At 43.9% G+C, this 17,668-nt stretch overlaps 1 protein-coding gene across 1 annotated transcript in view; it reads right to left on the bottom strand.

Moving 5' to 3' along the window:
* The window catches only part of GNPTAB (N-acetylglucosamine-1-phosphate transferase, alpha and beta subunits), a 54,419-nt gene that overhangs the window by 4,539 nt on the left and 32,212 nt on the right, over positions 1-17,668 (bottom strand). The window contains exons 8-18 of the mRNA XM_004675754.2: positions 13,604-13,765; positions 13,065-13,244; positions 12,694-12,864; positions 11,081-11,204; positions 9,731-9,934; positions 8,048-9,111; positions 5,354-5,553; positions 4,893-5,112; positions 4,123-4,236; positions 2,114-2,199; positions 1,763-1,861 (exon numbers count right to left, since the gene is read on the bottom strand). Of these exons, the coding sequence (XP_004675811.1) occupies positions 1,763-1,861; positions 2,114-2,199; positions 4,123-4,236; positions 4,893-5,112; positions 5,354-5,553; positions 8,048-9,111; positions 9,731-9,934; positions 11,081-11,204; positions 12,694-12,864; positions 13,065-13,244; positions 13,604-13,765 (2,624 nt within the window). The remainder of the gene's footprint in view (positions 1-1,762; positions 1,862-2,113; positions 2,200-4,122; positions 4,237-4,892; positions 5,113-5,353; positions 5,554-8,047; positions 9,112-9,730; positions 9,935-11,080; positions 11,205-12,693; positions 12,865-13,064; positions 13,245-13,603; positions 13,766-17,668) is intronic.

Genomic DNA, 17,668 nt, shown 5'->3' with positions numbered 1-17,668 from the left:
GCTCACCCTTTTCCAGACCCCTCTTCCTTTAATGATAAGTAGACAGCTGTATATATGATAAGTGTCACAAAAACGTATAATTTAGCATACCATAAATTGTAAACAGAAGAATGTTTTTTCCCTTGTCCTTGAGAATGTTTTATAGAGATATCTCATTAACTTACCCTGTGCGTTATTACAATTAACTACTTGCCACACAGTATAAATAAAGACCTGCTGAAGGAAAAGCAGGAAGACTTGCACCCTATCCTGACTCCCGTGTCTTCCTCGCGTCCGTTCCCCTCTCCCCCTTTTTGGAATATCCGCTCGCTGATGCCTTCCCATCTTAGGGTCCTGCCTGTGCTGCCTCGAGACACCCCAAAGGTTGGAGCTGGTCTCCGACAAAGACCTCTCACAGATACAAGATCTATGAGTCTAGTGACTTCCTCTTAAAATGTTTTAAAGCTGTGAAAAGCTAGTTTTGGTGAAAAAAAGCAGATGCTTCCCTACTTTATTCAAGCTCCCTTCAAGGTAAGTCACTAAACTGGAAGTCCATTAAAACAAGGCAGGGATAACACCACTTTTTAAGTATACTTAGTTAAAGCGCAGCACAATGAAGCTATCCACAGCCACTGCAGCAAGTTTGATCCCTGGCCAGGGAGCTGACCCACATGGGTGCACCAGACCTCTCCTGTCTCTCCCGCTCTCCCCTCAGCAGTATATTTCAGTCAATCTGCCGGTTCTGTTCCCCACTTTGTCTCTAGAGAATCCTCTCACTCCCTGCACATCTGGCCTGTATCCCAACCCTTGTATGAATAAATAAATCTTTTAAAAAATAGACATATATGTACAAATTTACAGATAAAATGATACAACATCTGAGATTTCCTTAAAAAATAATCAGAATAGGGAAAGTCATAGAGAAGGGCTGGGTATATTTATGTAACAAGATAAATTATAAATATCTCCTTATTTCAGATGTGTGACAGGCTGTGAAATTTCATTACTCTGTCCTCTAAACTCAGAGACTGCTTTCAATAAAGGGTACTGAGAAGATATGTCCATCAAATATAATGAATGCATGTATTAGATGGTATTATCTAGACTGTGCTAAATTTCTTGGGTGTGTGTTAACTGTCTTGTGGTATAAAGAAGAGTGACTTGATTTTAGAAGAGGTGATCAAAAAAAAATGTAGGGTAATAATAGAATGTATTCTTATTTCCCCAGTTGCTTCCAAATGCCCTTCAGAAGCTATTGATTGTGTTTTTAATACAATCAAGGATCATGGAAACCTGAACACTTATTCCTCCCCAAAGGAATGACTGAATCTTCCCGGGCCCCAGTTAACAATTGTGAGGGCATTTCTTTTTCCTCAGAAACCAGCCTGAATTTTACTTTGAATCACAAAGATAAATTTAATCACCAAAACAATTTCTTGAGAAGTGTCTTTTAGAAAGGTGGGTGAGCGAGGCTCTCTGGCCCCCTTCCACTTGACTGAACAGCTCGCATCACCCACCTCTCGGAGGCCCACACTGGCCTTACAGGGCCATCCCCACACACTGCTCTACCTTGACTTCAGATGCTGCTTTTCCCATCTCACCAAACAGAAAGACGTCACTTCGATCCATTTAGTCCTACTGTCTTTTGTTTATGTTTATTGTCATGGTTAAAGGTAATTTTTAAAGTTCTGGGCAGTTCTCTGTACTTTGTGTTCCATTTCACTGAGTTTTTTGCTAAAACTGTGCTTCAAAAATAAAGTTTACTAACAGTAAAAACAAGTACCTGGGGTTTTTTCTTATATCATCCAGCTGGCCAACCACATGAGAAACGTTGGTTCGAATCATTTTAAAAGCAATTTCTTCTTCTCCCATGATTTCAAACCTAATTATCAAGACATATTTAAAGGGTTTAAATACTTAGGTACATACTGAAACAAATTTCAGTGAGAAAAGTTTATATAAAACGTGAGCACACAGCACACAACAGCCTCACTAAATCTTCCTATCACCAAAGGAAGTGCCCTTACATAGACTTGAAGGAATGAGTCATAGGTAAACTATTGTAGAATTAGGAAAATAAGCCAGACTCTTAAAATTATCTTAAACCAATCAAAGAGAAGTATGTTTTACTTACCTGTATTTGTTTTTATCCTTATATGCTTTGTGGATTTTATCAGTGACTGGTTTACAGTTGGTTACGAGGCTTTTAGTGACTGGTGGCTGTGAGGAAATACAGACATTACAAAGTTAGGGTGAGGTGAGCACAGCCTTCACCGCAGGCACAAACTTAAAAGGTTGCCCAAGTTGAGTATCAAGATAAATACTTTAATGCAGTGTTCTAAAAACTCTCTGGCACATGAAGGCCCACAGGTTACTGCCTGCTTTAGTAAATAAAGTCTCATCTTAAATACACAAAACTACACACTATCTGTTAAAAAAAAAAGGTCACATAATTTTTTTCAGAAAGAAAAATCTATCCTGGACTGTACTGAAATGGGCTATATGATACTCAAATTGCGCTAACTTGTATAATATTATAGTTTACTTAGAAAATACTTAACTTGTATTTGATCCCATACACAGGCTGCAGTAATGTCTGTGTAATCACTAATTTGATCCCACACATTAACTGCAGTAGTGAAACCCACACCTTGGGTAGGAGCTCTGTGAAGTAATGTTAACTAATGCTGCCAGAATAACTAGTACTCATGCTTTAAACAGTTTATCTGGGGCCTCCCCAGTAGTCTAGGGGTTAAGCCTCAGTGTTATCACAGTGTTAGCCTAAATTTGATCTCCGTCCAGGGAGCAGGCCTATATGGTGCATCAGACCTTTTTTTCTTTTTAAAGATTGACTTATTTATGCATATAAGAACTGGGGTGGTGAGAGGAATCACCAGAGACAGAGTGGGAAACAAAACAGGAAGGTTAACTGGAATACACTGCTGAGGGGAGCAGTGGGGGAGACAGGAGAGGTCTGTGCTCCATGTGGGTCACCTCCCTGGCCGGGATTGAACTCAGTGCTGCAGAGAGCTTCATAGTGCTGTGTTTTAACCTCTTGTTCCACCAGGGAGACCCCAGACCTCTCTTGTCTCACCCACTCCTCCCCTCAACTGTATATTTTAGTAGATCTGCTTGTTCTGCTCCCTACTCTTTTTGGGGAACCCTCTCACCCCCGCACCTTTGACCTATACCCCAGTTCTTCTATACACACACAGAAATTAAACATTTTAGTTGCGTCAGGCTCAAGAAAGTAGTATAAGGAAAGTAGCTCTACTTACTTAGTCAGGCCACGCTGACTGTAAATCTCAGGCCAGAAATTTGGCAAATGTTAAAATCTTACTCTGCTTATTTTACTTTCAAAGGAAAACTACAAATCCCTCAGTAATCTTTCTATCAAGCCTGTAACAGGGCAAGATGGGTAACTTTTCTAAGTGTACATCATTTTCCTTAGGAAAGAACACATTTCTGCCTGTCTGTGTTCAGAGGATGAGTCAGAAGCCCAGCACACTTTCTCCTTTCTATTTTCCCTAACCTAATTGTATTCGCTAAACACTTTTCCACAGGTAGGTAAAAATTAACCATAAGTATCATATTAGTGGATATGATTAGTAGACAACAGCTGTATTAGGTTCTTGTTTCATCAAGTTCAGATGCTATTTTTTTTTTTCATTTTGACATCGCTGAAACTGGGATCTATCTTATAATCAACATTCTCCCAAATGCTTTGGCCAACTGACACCCCTATGTAGTTGTATGTGAATCACCCACTGCCACTAATAGTAAGATTTAAAAGTGCAAAGCAACTTTGCTTTGATGAAGATGGTACTCTGTCTGATGAACATCTTAGTTTTGTTAAACCTCAGGATTGTTCTCTCAGGTCAATGAGAATGTGTTGGTGTTATCATTGGCTATCCTAAATGAACAGAAATAAAGCAACAAATGTCAGCTTACTATCTAATGGGGGAGAAAAAAGGTACTCCAGTGAAAGATGTGATTCTGGGTTATCTGTGTTACTACTTTTCAGGAAGGACATGTAAACATAGAGTCTGCTTCCAGCTTTTGAAGTGTTCTACAGAAATGCCATAAATAACACCTAATAAGAATACACTTTCCATTGTACAAAAAAGTCCCCAAGCCACTTACCAGATTGGGATCATAGTATGCTTCCTGAGTTGGTGGAATGTTGTTTAGTTGAGTGATATTAGCAGGAAGCATTTTTGAGCAATTTATTAACATGTGTTCCAGACCTGTTAAATCCTAACAAAGAAAAATAAAAGGTGTCTGAACCTATGCGCATTAAATAATGATTGTGGTTTTTACAATAAAAATTATGTGATGGTCTTCAAAAATTGTTTAAATGCTGTCTTCAAATAGCCTGACTGCATGATTCTTAGCCAGACAAACCCTACCAGAGAGCAGGGTGAGACGGCCACATAGGTCTTCCTCCTCGCAAAGCAGCCTGGGAGACACCCTCTGATGCAGGGTGGTCCAGGGACCAACAGTGTGTGCCCGGCAGCTAGAGTCCTCTTGGCACTCACCGCTGAGGAGTTTCCTGCTCCTGGGGCCAGAGAATGTTAGGGGTAGATGGGACGGTGCTGACATCTCCAGCCAGCCAAACCCAAAGCCCCTAAAAAGGGACTTGTCACAAGACAGTCTAAAAGAACAGGCGAGGTCTGGCTCTTTTCTAGATAACACTGTAGTAACCCCTACTACAAGTAAAAAAAACAATCCATAAAACTCAAACTTGATGTTAGGTTTTAGTCCTGGCACTAAAAGTGGACTAGTTGTAAATAGCCTGATTAAACATTAAGAAATACTTTTACTTGCATTAGCTGTGAATGGGAATAAGAGGGAAACAAACGTGGTAAGGGAAAAGGCAAAGTATCATATGGTTAAGGGGGGACATAGAGCACCTGTAAACTTAAAGGCAGATCATGAATTCTGGTTGCCAGTGTTCGGATTTCTCTGTCAGATAAGACACCAGATTGGTCTGTATCAACTTCATCGAAAACTTGAGATATGTTCAGTGGCTGAACTGCACTCATGAGATAGTAGAAATAAGAGAAGGCAAACTGCATATCCTCGGAATGGCGCACTTTGTGAAACGATGTCTTATCAAATTCTTCGGGGAACCTGTTCAAACAGAATACATAATCAACTCTGGATATTCAAAATACATCCAGTACCTCATAATGGGAGGGGGGAGGGTCATTTTCTTTTTCCTCTCCACTTACTTCAATGATAAGCTCCACATATGATAAGCTCCACATATGATAAGCTCCACATATGAATTACCCAGTACTGGAGCCCTCAGGTTACAGCACAGCATGGACACAAATGGAAGCAGCTCTGGCCATGAGCACGTGGGACTTACATATCCTGCAGCTCCTGCATGACTATTCGGTCGATCATGTGAGGCATGTGTGCAGGGACTTTCCGCGATGTGAATCCAAATTTGCTGTTTAGAATCTTATTGACATATCGGAGGGAATCTGCAAACGTGTCTTTCAGTTGCCTCCCAGTATATTTGCTCTCAGTAAAGTATGCCAATTGTGTCTTCAGTGACTCTTCTTCCTGAAAAGAGAATTCCCCACATCACAGCTTTCTGTTTAGTGCACAAACGTACTTTGTAAACAAGAGGTGAAGATGCCTTCTTCTGTAATATGCTGGTAGCTAGTCACTAGCTGCACCTAAGGGGCAAGTGATGGAAGCACTGAGGTCACTTAAGTAGCCTGAGAGCAGGACAAAAATGAATGTCAGTGATCTCTCACCAACATTGGCTTGACAATAACATCTGGGTGATGGAAGTTTATTTGTGGGGTTTTCTGTGAGCTGTCCTGAGTCAATTCAGTGCAACCTTTGGAAAATGTATAAGTAAAATTTGATGGTACCTTCAATACCTGTTTCCACTGGTGACACTGAAATAAGAAACACTTGAGTTTTGAATTCAAGGTCCAGAATTCAAAATTGCTTTCACAATGTAATAATATTAAAATTATAAAATGTAAAGAGTCCCAGCAAAACCACTAAGGGGCAAAACTGAATGGGCAAAGAATATGACCACATTATACAGATGATGGAGTCTTTGCTAGACAATCTGTTCAAAATGGCAGTAACTCATGCTGGTCAGCTTGTGGGAGCAAGGCCTCTTGTGTACTGTCAGGGGAAGTATGAAGAGGTGCCAACATTTTATAAGGACTCAATCAAATTTCCTATGCTCCAGGCCCTTTAACCCAGCAGACTCCCCTTAAGATTAACAACTTCCTCGAGAAAGATGTATGTACAAGAACGCTTGTTGGAGCACTATTTGAAATTGCAAAACACTGTAAATAATCTGCAGAAGTGCAAAGTACAGTGGCAGTAACCAGGCAGCTCACCACATGATATTGTAGGAAATCAGTAGTGGAGTTCACTGTCATAAAGCAAAAGCCAAACAGTGCATGTCTACTGAAAAATACTGGAAGGACACCCACCAAACTGCACAGAATTAGCGCAACCAGAGAGAGCACGGAAGGAAGGAGGGAAACCATTTCCCCTTTTAGCTGTCTCTTTGGGGGATTTTTTTTTTTTGCATTGCTTGCAATTTTTCCACTAACTTATAGTGTCCTTTTAATTAAAAACCAAAAACAAAGCAAAATAGAGAAAGTGAAAAAATAAACCAGCACAAGAGTTCTGCAGTTCTTCATTCAACAAATAGTAAATGCTCACCACCGCCGGATTCGAGGTAAGTCCTGAAGACATTCTCTCCCTCTCCTTCTCTCCCAGCCCTAGACCACTGGGTCTTGTTAGTCTATCAACTCCTGACCCACCCTTCAAAGGTCAGCTTCCTCTGGAAGCTTATCACAGATACCTCTAGGCAGAGATAGAGATTTTTTCCGTCAGCTTCCTTGTTCACACCCCAATGGAGATACTTATCTCATGGGGACAATTACTCCCTGACAAATCTGTCCTCCCAACTTTTTCTTTGCTTCTGCCATGGCCTTTTCTTTTGCATCTCTGGCAGTGAGCAAGGTGACAGCTCTTAGAGACACACACACGGCATATGGAGGCCAGGGAACAGGAGGAGGAGTGCTCCTACTGAGGCCTGGCTCACCCTGACTTGCTGGTGTGATGTTGGGGAAGCTCATGAACTTCTCTGCACCTCAATAAAGCCAGAAAAATATCAGCTCTGAAGGCACAATGATTTTGTGATTTCTTTAAAAAGTCACAATCCAAGGTAAGATCTCCGGGCCTCCCTGGTGGCACAAGGGGTTAAGTGGTTAAGTCTCAGCACTAGGAAGCAATTTGCAGCCACTGCGGCACCAGTTTGATCCCTGACCCGGGAGGTAACTACCTGGCATAGCAGACCTCTCAGGTCTCCCCACTGCTCCCCTCAGCAGCCTGTTCTGCTTCCCTCTCTCTCTCTCTGGTGAATCCTCTCACCCTCCAGCACTCTTGGCCTGCAACCCAGCCCCAGATCAATTTATGTAGCATAATAAATAAATCTTAAAATACCATCCTTGCTCTGCCACTGAGGATATGCCTCAGGCTGAATCCCTTATTTATTCTTACCTGAACAGTAAAATGAGGATAACAATGGTCAATCCCCTTATAAAGTGTTTGTTATTGTTACAGGTTACTGGGCCCAGTAAAAAGAATCACTTAAAAGAAAGGGTGGGGGCCCTCCCTGGGCAGCGGATTAAAGCACAGCACTAAGAAGCTACAGCCACTTTCTCATGAGTTCGATCCCCACCTGCTCTGGAGGTGACCACACGATGTGGCAGACCTCTCCCGACCCGCCAGCTGCTCCCCCAGCAGTGTACTTTGTTGATCTCTCTGTTCTGCTCCCCACTCTGTCTCTGGTGAATCGTCTCACTGCCCCCTGCACCTCTGGCCTGTACCCCAGTTCTGTATGCATAAATAAATAAATCTTTAAAAAAAAAAAGGTGGAAGAAAAGTTTCATTCAGTGGCTGCCTCAGGGAAGTGCTGAATGAACAGTAGCTGTTATTACAATTTACAAGGTTATTTATTCCCTCCGGTGCCCCTCCTCCCCCAGCATGGGAAGAAATAAAGCTGGATGCAACTTACGTCAAGAAGATCTTGGAAATACTTTCTTTTCTCCCACGGCAAAAAGCCCAGGTAGCCATCCACATAATGTTGCAGTTTTCTTCCAGGGACCACTTCATTAACACCTATGTTACTTCTAACATTCTCCTCCCTGCTGCTTTTCTCTTGTGTTTCCCCTGTGACTTTATTTTCTCTCGGTATGTGGTTTTCTAGGGGATCAACGAGAGTTGAGAGCTTCTCTCTTAGAACACTTGTGCCTCTGAGTTTTGGGGTCTGAGCGCCCAGGTGTGGGTTCTGACTGCGGTGCTGGCCAACCGCTGCCAGGGAGGTCGCCCTCTGTGATCTTTCCGATGTTCCTAGGCTGCTTGGCAAGCTGCTTTTGTGAACCTGGTTTCCCAGCAGGGCCTCCAAACTGCCATTTCTTTGACCTGTTACCATAGTTTGATAGATTTTCACTTCACCTTCTGGTAAGGTCATCAAGAAAGCCCTCAGCAAGGCTGACTTGGACACATTGTACCCCTTTACTGTGATGTCCCCAGCCTGGAGCTGCAGGTCCAAGTTTTTGAGACTCAACTGGACCTCCTTTGGAAGGAGGGAAATGTTTACCAGGGGAATTTTCACCTCCTCCTGGAACCTTCCAGTCGTATTCACATTGTGTCTCCTAACCTTTGGGAAGCGTTTTTCTTCAGGAATATCCTCAAACAGGACTTCTACCTCTGGAAGAGGTGTTGTGGGGCTCCCCAAACTCGGGGGAGACTGTTGGGTCGTAGAATTCAGTTTCAGTTCCTCTCTTGTGTCCACCTCCACTACTATTTGGATTTTGAACTCTTCGTTGTTTGCCTTTTGAAGCGTGAGGTTAAAGTGTATTGTGGTGGCATTCATCCCGCTGTGCATTATGAGGTGAATGGTTTTCCATTTATTGGCAATAGAAGCGTGTCGAATGATTGGATTATCGCTATAGGCACCTTCGACTCCTCTCTTGGCTATTTCTGCAAAGCTGAAATAAGGTAGGTATTCACCCTTTGGAATAACATAGTGAGTCTGGTTTGGGAGAAGAGTTACTTTATATAACTCATGAAAATGATCTAGAGGAAAAAACACAAACACGACTTTTAAGATCTAGGCATTCCTCCCAATCCCATTTTCCTTTCATTCTTGGGGTTTGAGTTTTCTAAGAGTGATTTTAAGTAACAAAATAATCAAAACCTTCACCAGAAATTTTAACACAAAAGCCCCTTTGGACAGGGCTCCTTTTACTAGCCGGGGCAATCACAACTATCAACCTGGAGGCCAACTTGACTCACTACCAGGACACAGCGCAATTCTAATGGTGGCCTTCCAATTTCCATCCATTTGAAAAAAAATGCAAATTTCTGCAAAATAATCTCCCTCAATAAGCTATCCAGGAACATTAAATAAGCTATGAAACCAATTAGAACCATCCTAGTGATTTATCAGTCTTCTTTCATTGTTTCCAAATTCAAGCCCTCACCATACATTTTCAACTAAATTTACAGTAACAGAAAAAGGTACAGTTTATCTAAGAATCTGTGTCCTCCCAATTCACAACCAGTTCGCATGCTAGGCTGGGAAAGGGATACACGGAGAATAATTAAGTAACAGCAACCATCCTAAACCCCCTCTCTACTTATCAAGGAATTTTACCCCCTTATTCTTAGTATGTTCCCAAAGCAACAAATATACCTTGCCCACAGTCACCAGCATCAAACCCACAGGACAAGACATTGCAGGCTTGGTCACAGAACTTATCAGCGAGCCAGGAGTTTGCACATCCTTGGTTACAGTAAGAGACACTGTTGATTCCTCCACCGAATTGCCAGGGCTGCCCGACTCCAATGCTCCCAGTCCCAACACCTCCTGCGATGTAGCGACTCCCTCCACTGTTACCTGCAGCCGGGCAAGGAAGACAGAACTCACTGTGACCTTGAAAAAGAGGCTATAAATGTTCTTCACTTGTTAGTAGCATTTGCAAGAGTAATGTCACAATATCAGTCCGAAAAAAGGTTCACTCCATTCTCTGGCATTAGACTTTCTATAGCTTAGGAAGAAAACAAACTGAAAGGTTAGGGGGGAGGCATCATTTCACAGTGGGCTGGGCAGATGACCAGGTCTTGGTCCTGACAGCTGTGGACCCTAGAGGTACAATTATGTTAACACCATTGTCCATTGGTTCTTCAGAACTGCAACTTTGAGCCAAATGGTAGCTAACAAAATCAGATCTAGTAAGGACATTGGCTAGGATGGTTACAATGAAATAAGGCTGCATGAAACATCATCTGATTACACAGATCTCTAATTCACACTAGTGGCCAGATGAGTGTGGAGCAGCAGGGCAACAGGGAGACAGTAATCCAGACTGAGACTCAGAACTGCCCAAAACATGTCCTGGCAGGGGCAAGCCTCATCATCAAAACTTCAGGACTACTCTGCACATCCGAGCTCTCTCTGCAGCTGCCAGAGGGCATCTGACAGATCTGACTGAAACACAGCTTGAAGCTTTGTGGCCCCCAGTAACTGAAACTCCCAAGTCTGTCCTCCCGAGGCACGCAGGGATGCTGCCGTGGGTGCGGCTCCCTGTCTCAGGGGCTACTTATACGACGCATGATGCTTTATATACGGGAAGGCAGTAAGGGTGAAACTTGCTAATTTCAACTTGTTCAAATTTGAGTATGCAAGAAAGGGAGTAGAGGCGCTGAGTGGGTGTTTATTCTTTCACACCTCCTCGGCACTTGCTGACCACTGGTGGCTACAAGCCACCAACTACCCCTCAGCACGAGTTACAGGGACATCATGCTCTTCGGCTCACATCACTAAGGTATTTCTGATTTTTATATTTTAAGTGCAGGCCAGCAGTGGGAAATGCCTGCACTGACTCAGGTGAGCGAACTGGCCACTGGTCATCTCTGCAAGGATCTCTGGGGTGCTGAGGGTCCAATACCGGAGCAACACTTCATGGTCACTGTGCATGTCAGTGACAATGAGGAACGAAAGGGTCCCCGAGAGTGAGCAAACCTCACCTGCAGATACCCTTACCTGAGCAATCACCACCATCCCAGTCACAGGCTGAGTTATTACAAGCCTTGTCACAGTAGCCATCTTTAATCCAGGATCCGGGGCAGCCCTCGGCACAATTGGGCACGGGCCATGTCAAATAAACCTACAACAAAACCAGAAGGAAAACAAAAGACCCTCTAAAGTCTCATTGGGATTCTTCTAAAAATACACAATATTCAAGTCTCTAGAACAGAGGAACACTTTCCGTGGGCTGTCTGCCTTTGAGGGGCACGTTCTGCATAGGCTGGCCCGCCCCTGTGATTCTCTAAGTCCTGCTCTGGTGACAATTCTCACAAAGCACCTTTACTCTTTCCCGTGACTCAGGGAAAGCAGATCGCCCCCAGCTCACGGATTAGCCTCCTACAGTCTTATCACACTGTCTTATAATCTATTTTACATAAAACAGCAACACCTTGGACTTACGAGGTACAGAAGTGTGCCAGAGCGGGTGCAAAGTAGGCCATACAAGTTACCGCTTCTCTGTGACAACTGTCAGTGACGCCAGCTTTGTGTATCTACGCATGACCTTGTCTCAAGCCTGAGCACAGCTTCAGACCCTCGCCTCGCACTTTAGGGCCTGCGATGGATCCACCAACACAGCTTGCTGAACGGTGCCCCCACTGCTCTCAACATGAGTGATGGGGTGCACGGTTGCCCTTTACCCCGTGTGACACCCTTTCAGAGCCGCCATGCCTCTGCACATTCTGCTTGGGATGTCCTTCTTCATTTAATTAAGTCTTACTTGCTCTGCAAAGCTCCCTTCCACTCAGTTGGGCATTCTTCCCTCTCCCTGATCGCAGCCTCCTGCACTCCCTCTCTCAGCACTCGGGGCACAGCTGCTGGCACAGCAATCACTGTGCAGTCAGACCGTGTGTCTCCGCTGTCAAGACACCGCTCAACTCTGCATGCAACAGCACAACACAGAGGAGCTGGGCACGAGCACCCTGTCGGGGCAGGGATAGCCCAGAAGTAGCATCTCTGCAATGCACACGACAGGCGTGGTGCTCTCCGACTTACAAACCTAAGGTGGAGGGCTCTAGCTTACCACTGAACGCTCCTGACATCACCAGGGGTCACCCTACCTCCCCCACACTGCAGACAGGAAGCAGCGGCCAAATCATTGCCCAGGACTGTCCCACACAGTTGGTTTCCATAACTGTCTCACAACCACCCTCCAGCCTGCCTCTAAAATCCAGAGTGAGACAGGCTGCCTTCAATGAACTTTCATCTGGGCCCCCTGGGCCCCCAACCATCTCATTCATTCCCTTGACCTTTTCTCCCTCCTCCCATCATCCATGTCTTTAAGCAGAAAATGGCATCAACTTTCTATCTTGGACCGTGCTGACACTATAACCATGATATGAGGTTTCAAGGTGATCTCGCTTCTATTGCTGCTGTAGAAATGTAGACTCGGGGAAATGAGTGGGTCTGAGCATCTGAAAGTACAAGAAGCAAAACTACTAGACAGCAAATCCTGCTACTCACTTCTCTGACCTGAACTGAGCACTCAAACATGCACGGATGCACGATAATCTGATGATTTCCTGACTGACCACTATAATTTCTAAATGGTGACTAAGCTAGGTACTCACCTTCTGACCTTTGGAATGACTGTAAAAATCATCTGGCCAGACGTCCTTCCCAAACATGACATCATCATTCAGGTAAATAAATTTCTGAGACAGCCCCTCGATGCGATGAATGTGACTTTCGATTGCAGGGGAACTAAAGGTAGGTAAGTGGCTCAAATTTTGAAAGATATCCTTTTAACAGAAAAGAAAAAAAAAAAGAGAGAGTGGGCAAGAGCTTTTTTGTTTTTTGGAAAATAGGGCAGGAGATGGACAGCAGGCTGTACGTAAGGTCAAAGAGCAGGTGAGGAAGGTGAAGGGGATGAAACAGGGATAAATAACTGAAAAGCAAGACAGGAAGGGGACCACGGTCTGCGAGGCTGCGGAGGGCACACCTGGTGTGTCACTATGGTCACGCGGGGATTGTCCAGGTTGAGCCAGGATGGAATCTGCCCGTTGGTGACAATGAAAATATTCCGGACCCACGGGGCATGCCGCGCGATGGAGCGCAGGGAGTACCGCAGCTCTTCGTTATCCTCAAACCGGCTGGGAGACACGTCTTCATCCTGCTTCGACTGAGAGAGCATCTGGTGTGAAGAAGCATCCTGTCTGTCCCCTCTGCCCCATCCGCCAGGGGCTTAGGCCGACCTGGACAGACCCAATCCCAAATCCTGCTTTTTAAGCATTAGAAAAATGCAGAAGACTTGCCATATTTAAAACAACAAAGGCACACAGACAATCTAGATCACACTAGAAAGGGTTCTTGGATCTGATTCTAGGTCACTTCAACTGATGTTAACCAAGGGCAATGACTGGAAAATTAGAGAAACTTCCCCTGTGTAAATCCTCTGCAATCTAGTGACCTATAATTCATTGGCCATCTAGACAGCCCCCCCCCACACACACACTTTAAAAGGATCCCTGCATCTCCCACCTGGCTGATGGCACTCAGGTCCCATAATAAATATGCAGGACTGATGGTCAGCTCCTTCCCATCGATGGTCATGTTCTTCTTAGTCTGCTTACTCAGTTCCTGGAAATCTTTGGGGTTGTTCAATTTTAGAAGTGCCACACTGGCTTCAGAATACAACTGCAACTATAAATTAACGAGAGGTTACATGTAGAAAAACTGAGGCACCTTTATATTCTCAGTTTAATACATATATAATACACATATACACACCACACACGCACACACATATACTCACAATATATGAAATATAATACATATAACATACATGTTGTGTGTTTGAACTAAATATTAAAATATTTATATACATATGTCTACACACACATAATAGCAAGAAATATCAACCCAAAAAAAGCCTACATGAGCAGACACGTTTCCCAAATGAATGGCAAGAGAAGAGGGGTTGGTACAAGGGATACAAGGCCTACCACGCCCTGTGTGGAAGCTGCAGCCACAGCAACTCGTGCCAGATACCCTGACACCAGAATGCCTGGTGTTATACTATTGAAAGAAAACATATCTGGTCACCTGTTTGTAACCTTTTTTAAGAATATTACCAGCATGGGGGGAAAACAACCTTGTAAAGTGACTTCGCAGCCTGCTGATAGTGTCTGAGCAGCTTCTGTGCTCCACCTCCAAGGTGGTCTGCTGACGTGTTTCCTTGGGAAGGCAGGTAAGCAGCTCCACAGGAAGCATTGGGGCACAGAGCTTGTGATGCAACCACAAACCCAGGCAAGAGCATCGTAACCATCGACAAGTTTTACAAAAAGTATGGATCCGAGTTCAGATCACCCTTGATCTGTTTTAAGCTCTAACTCTGCAACAAACAATTTCCTATTTTAAAAAAAGTTTTCAGAGCTTAGAAGTTTGGAAATCACTAATCCAGAACAATAAAATCCTTCTGCTGAGCTGTCTCTTCCAGCAAAATCTCTGCCCTTCTTTCTTAGTTTATGAAACAGAAGTGAACACAAATTATTAAGGGCTCATTCTGAGGGCTATATGACTACACTGAACCCATTCCTCTAAGTTGTTTGCATTTATGTATGCCAAAAACTAGAGATTGGAGCTACAATTTCATTTATAGCCTTTCCCCTTATTATGTAGTCCATTAACGCTTATCACAAAGTACACACATATTGTGCCCTGGTTATTTCCCTTCCCTGGGACAGTGCCTGTCATGTACTAAGCACCCATGACAACTGCCAGTCACTGCTGGCACCACCCTGATTGGAGGGGGGGGGACACAGGTTCTGCAGACAGAATATTCATCTGGACATCTGGGGAGTCGCACTGCCACTCACTCCCAGCGTCCTCCCTCCAAACAGCACCTCTGAGGCCCCCCTGGACAACGAAAAACACTCCTCTAGAATAAACAAGTATAGCACTTTAATTTCTAATTCAATTTGAAATTTATGGGAATAATACCTCTCTCTTAACTTCTTATATCCAAACTGCTTTTATTCTTAAAAACTACTTTGAAACTTCACAGGCATCTTATAATGTAACTAATCAATAACTGGAAGACAAATGACAAGGGTTTAAGAGAATATGTATGAGCAAGATCTCTGCTGAAAGCCATCAACTTGTCAGAAAAGGGCGCCCTCTCTAGCCACTAGGGGGCACCCCAGACCAGCATCTTAATTACTCTCTAAAAACCTTGGAATCTTTGTTTTTGATGGTTCATAATGCACAAGTCCTCAGGTGGACAAATAAACATTCATTTGGCTATGGGAGGTTCAAAAGAAACTATGATAAAATTATACAGCCAGTTGGAAAGAATTTCCACAGAACGCACTTTATAAAACTGTTGGGCTTCATTCCAATAACCTGAAAGATAGCGCTAAACCCTATTCAGGGTCACATCATTCCAGAATCAATAGTTATTGCCAGTAACTATTAATATGAGGTGGGGAAAAGAACAAAAATATGTTTGGTGCAGACAGAAGAGTATAATGACACACTGTTCTTCACACAGATGTCTGCAGACTTTCTGCAACTGTAATCCAGGAATTTTAAACCATGCAATACAGACCAATTTTGCCCTCTAAAGTAAATTGGCTTCTTAAAACTATGCTGTAAACGTAGAAGCCCTTCTTCCCTCCAGAGTCTCTCATGACAACAGTTATTGAAGGGGAATCAGTTGTCTGACTTTGTGGGCAGAAAGTGAAAACCAAAGGAAAAAGAGGGACTTGGTGGGTAGCTGGTGCAAGCAGGAAATCACGCGCTCTTCTCTGTGCTGCTTCTCATTCTGGCTCTTTCTTCTCTCTTCTTCAGACCACCCATGTTAGCTCTCAACGTGCTTTAACACACCACCTATGTCTTACTAACTTCACAGCATTCGTCTATCTTCCATCAGTAGCTCTTCAGATGTCTGTTGTCTGAGGGCCAAAAAGCTTCCACGGGACCTTTCCTTGGAATAGGTTTATTTCGACCACCATACTTCTTCAGGGTGATGGACATGCTACACAATATCCTGCACTTCTGGAAAAGTCTGGCCAGCTCCTTTAGGAACTGCTTGCTCTCTGGCAGTAAACACTGCCGCTGGCCCTTAATTACTTTGCCAGAGGAGAGAGAGAAGGTAGCAAGGAAAAGTGGTTGCAGTAAGCACCTGAGGTTGGAGTTAGCTTGGGCAGCTGCATCCATATTTATGAAGAGCTTCTTGCTTGAAAAGTAAGTTTGTCTAACTCCTTAATGATACGTGCCCAACAGAGAACAACTTCCACAGCCAACACTAGCACACCCACAACAGATATGCAGCATGAGCGAGAAGTAAAGCTCTGCTATTTTTAAGTCACTGGGACTTTGGGACACTTACTGCTCTGGCGTTATTTAGAAGACTATGATGGTTACGCCTATGTATGGTAGTGATAGGTGAAGGGAGAAACATGCTAGTTGCTACCATTGAAAACAAGTTAGCTCTTTCTAGCAACTGGACAACTCAATAGGTCTTAATATATCTGGGCGGTTTTTTGAAACTTAAATCTGTTCTACAGTTGCTTGTTTAATTGCCTGAAGTATTTATTTAGGAATAAGGAAAGGGTGCCATGCTTTAAAAGAGCAGGTGCATAAGCTGGTTTTGGGCAAGTCTCCAAAAAAAAGAGAATTAGCACAATTTTAGTACAAATTACTGATGATGAACCTGCCCTGAAGAGAGGCCTGAGGAAATATGCTGTCCTGCCCCTTGGCGCTGCCCTTCCTCATGTTGTTCCACCTGTAGCTATGCCTGTCCCACTAAAACAAGTGGCCTGTTCAACCTCCAGGGACCCCTGCAGCACCCTCCCCTTGAGATCTTCCCCCATGTCGCTGACGCACACAGACCTTTCGGTTTCAACACGCAGGCCTAGGTTGTCCTGTTCTCTCAGTATCTTAACTCATGCACTCACTCTGCTACTTGAGTACTATGCACTCATTACCTCTGAATGTGATTTTAAGGAATGTGAGGAGAAGCATGCCTACTCAGCAACCACTATCACTGCATTAAACCAAATGTGAGGATATGCCTGAGAGCCTTGGGAAAAATTTTCAACTAACCTAACAGATGTTAAGAAGGAGAAAAACAAACAAAAAAAACCCAGAAATGAAAATTTCTAAAAACAGATGATTTAGAGTAAGCTGAGGCCAGTTTCAAGACCTCATTCCCCTCTAGGGGTTGGGGAGAATGGGGGTTCTGGTTTGGTTGGGAACTGAATATAGGGGAAGTGAAGCTGCCCTGGGAACGCAAGCCTGGAGCCATACGTCTGGAGAACACTGTGTGTAATCACACTGCTGCCACATTTTCCTTATCATCCAAGACGCTGAACTTGCAGCTATTCTAACAGTCACAACTTTTCTTCTCACTCATTCCTTTAAGTACTTCTTGAGCCAGGTCCCAAGGTAATCAATACAGACATAAAGGTGAACACAGTACCTGTCCTAAGACACTTGTGGCTGGAACAGGGCCTCTGGGGCAGAACCAAGCCCGAGGTGGCTCTGGGGCCACTGGCCTTGCCCAGAAGGGGCTCAGGAATATAAAAGGCTCAGCTGTTCAAG

This window comes from Condylura cristata, unplaced genomic scaffold (genome assembly GCF_000260355.1).
Source record: "Condylura cristata isolate star-nosed mole 26May11 unplaced genomic scaffold, ConCri1.0 scaffold00004, whole genome shotgun sequence".
Lineage (NCBI taxonomy): Eukaryota > Metazoa > Chordata > Mammalia > Eulipotyphla > Talpidae > Condylura > Condylura cristata.
The sequence above is the reverse complement of the archived record's forward strand: the minus strand, read 5'-3'. Positions and strand labels throughout refer to the sequence as shown.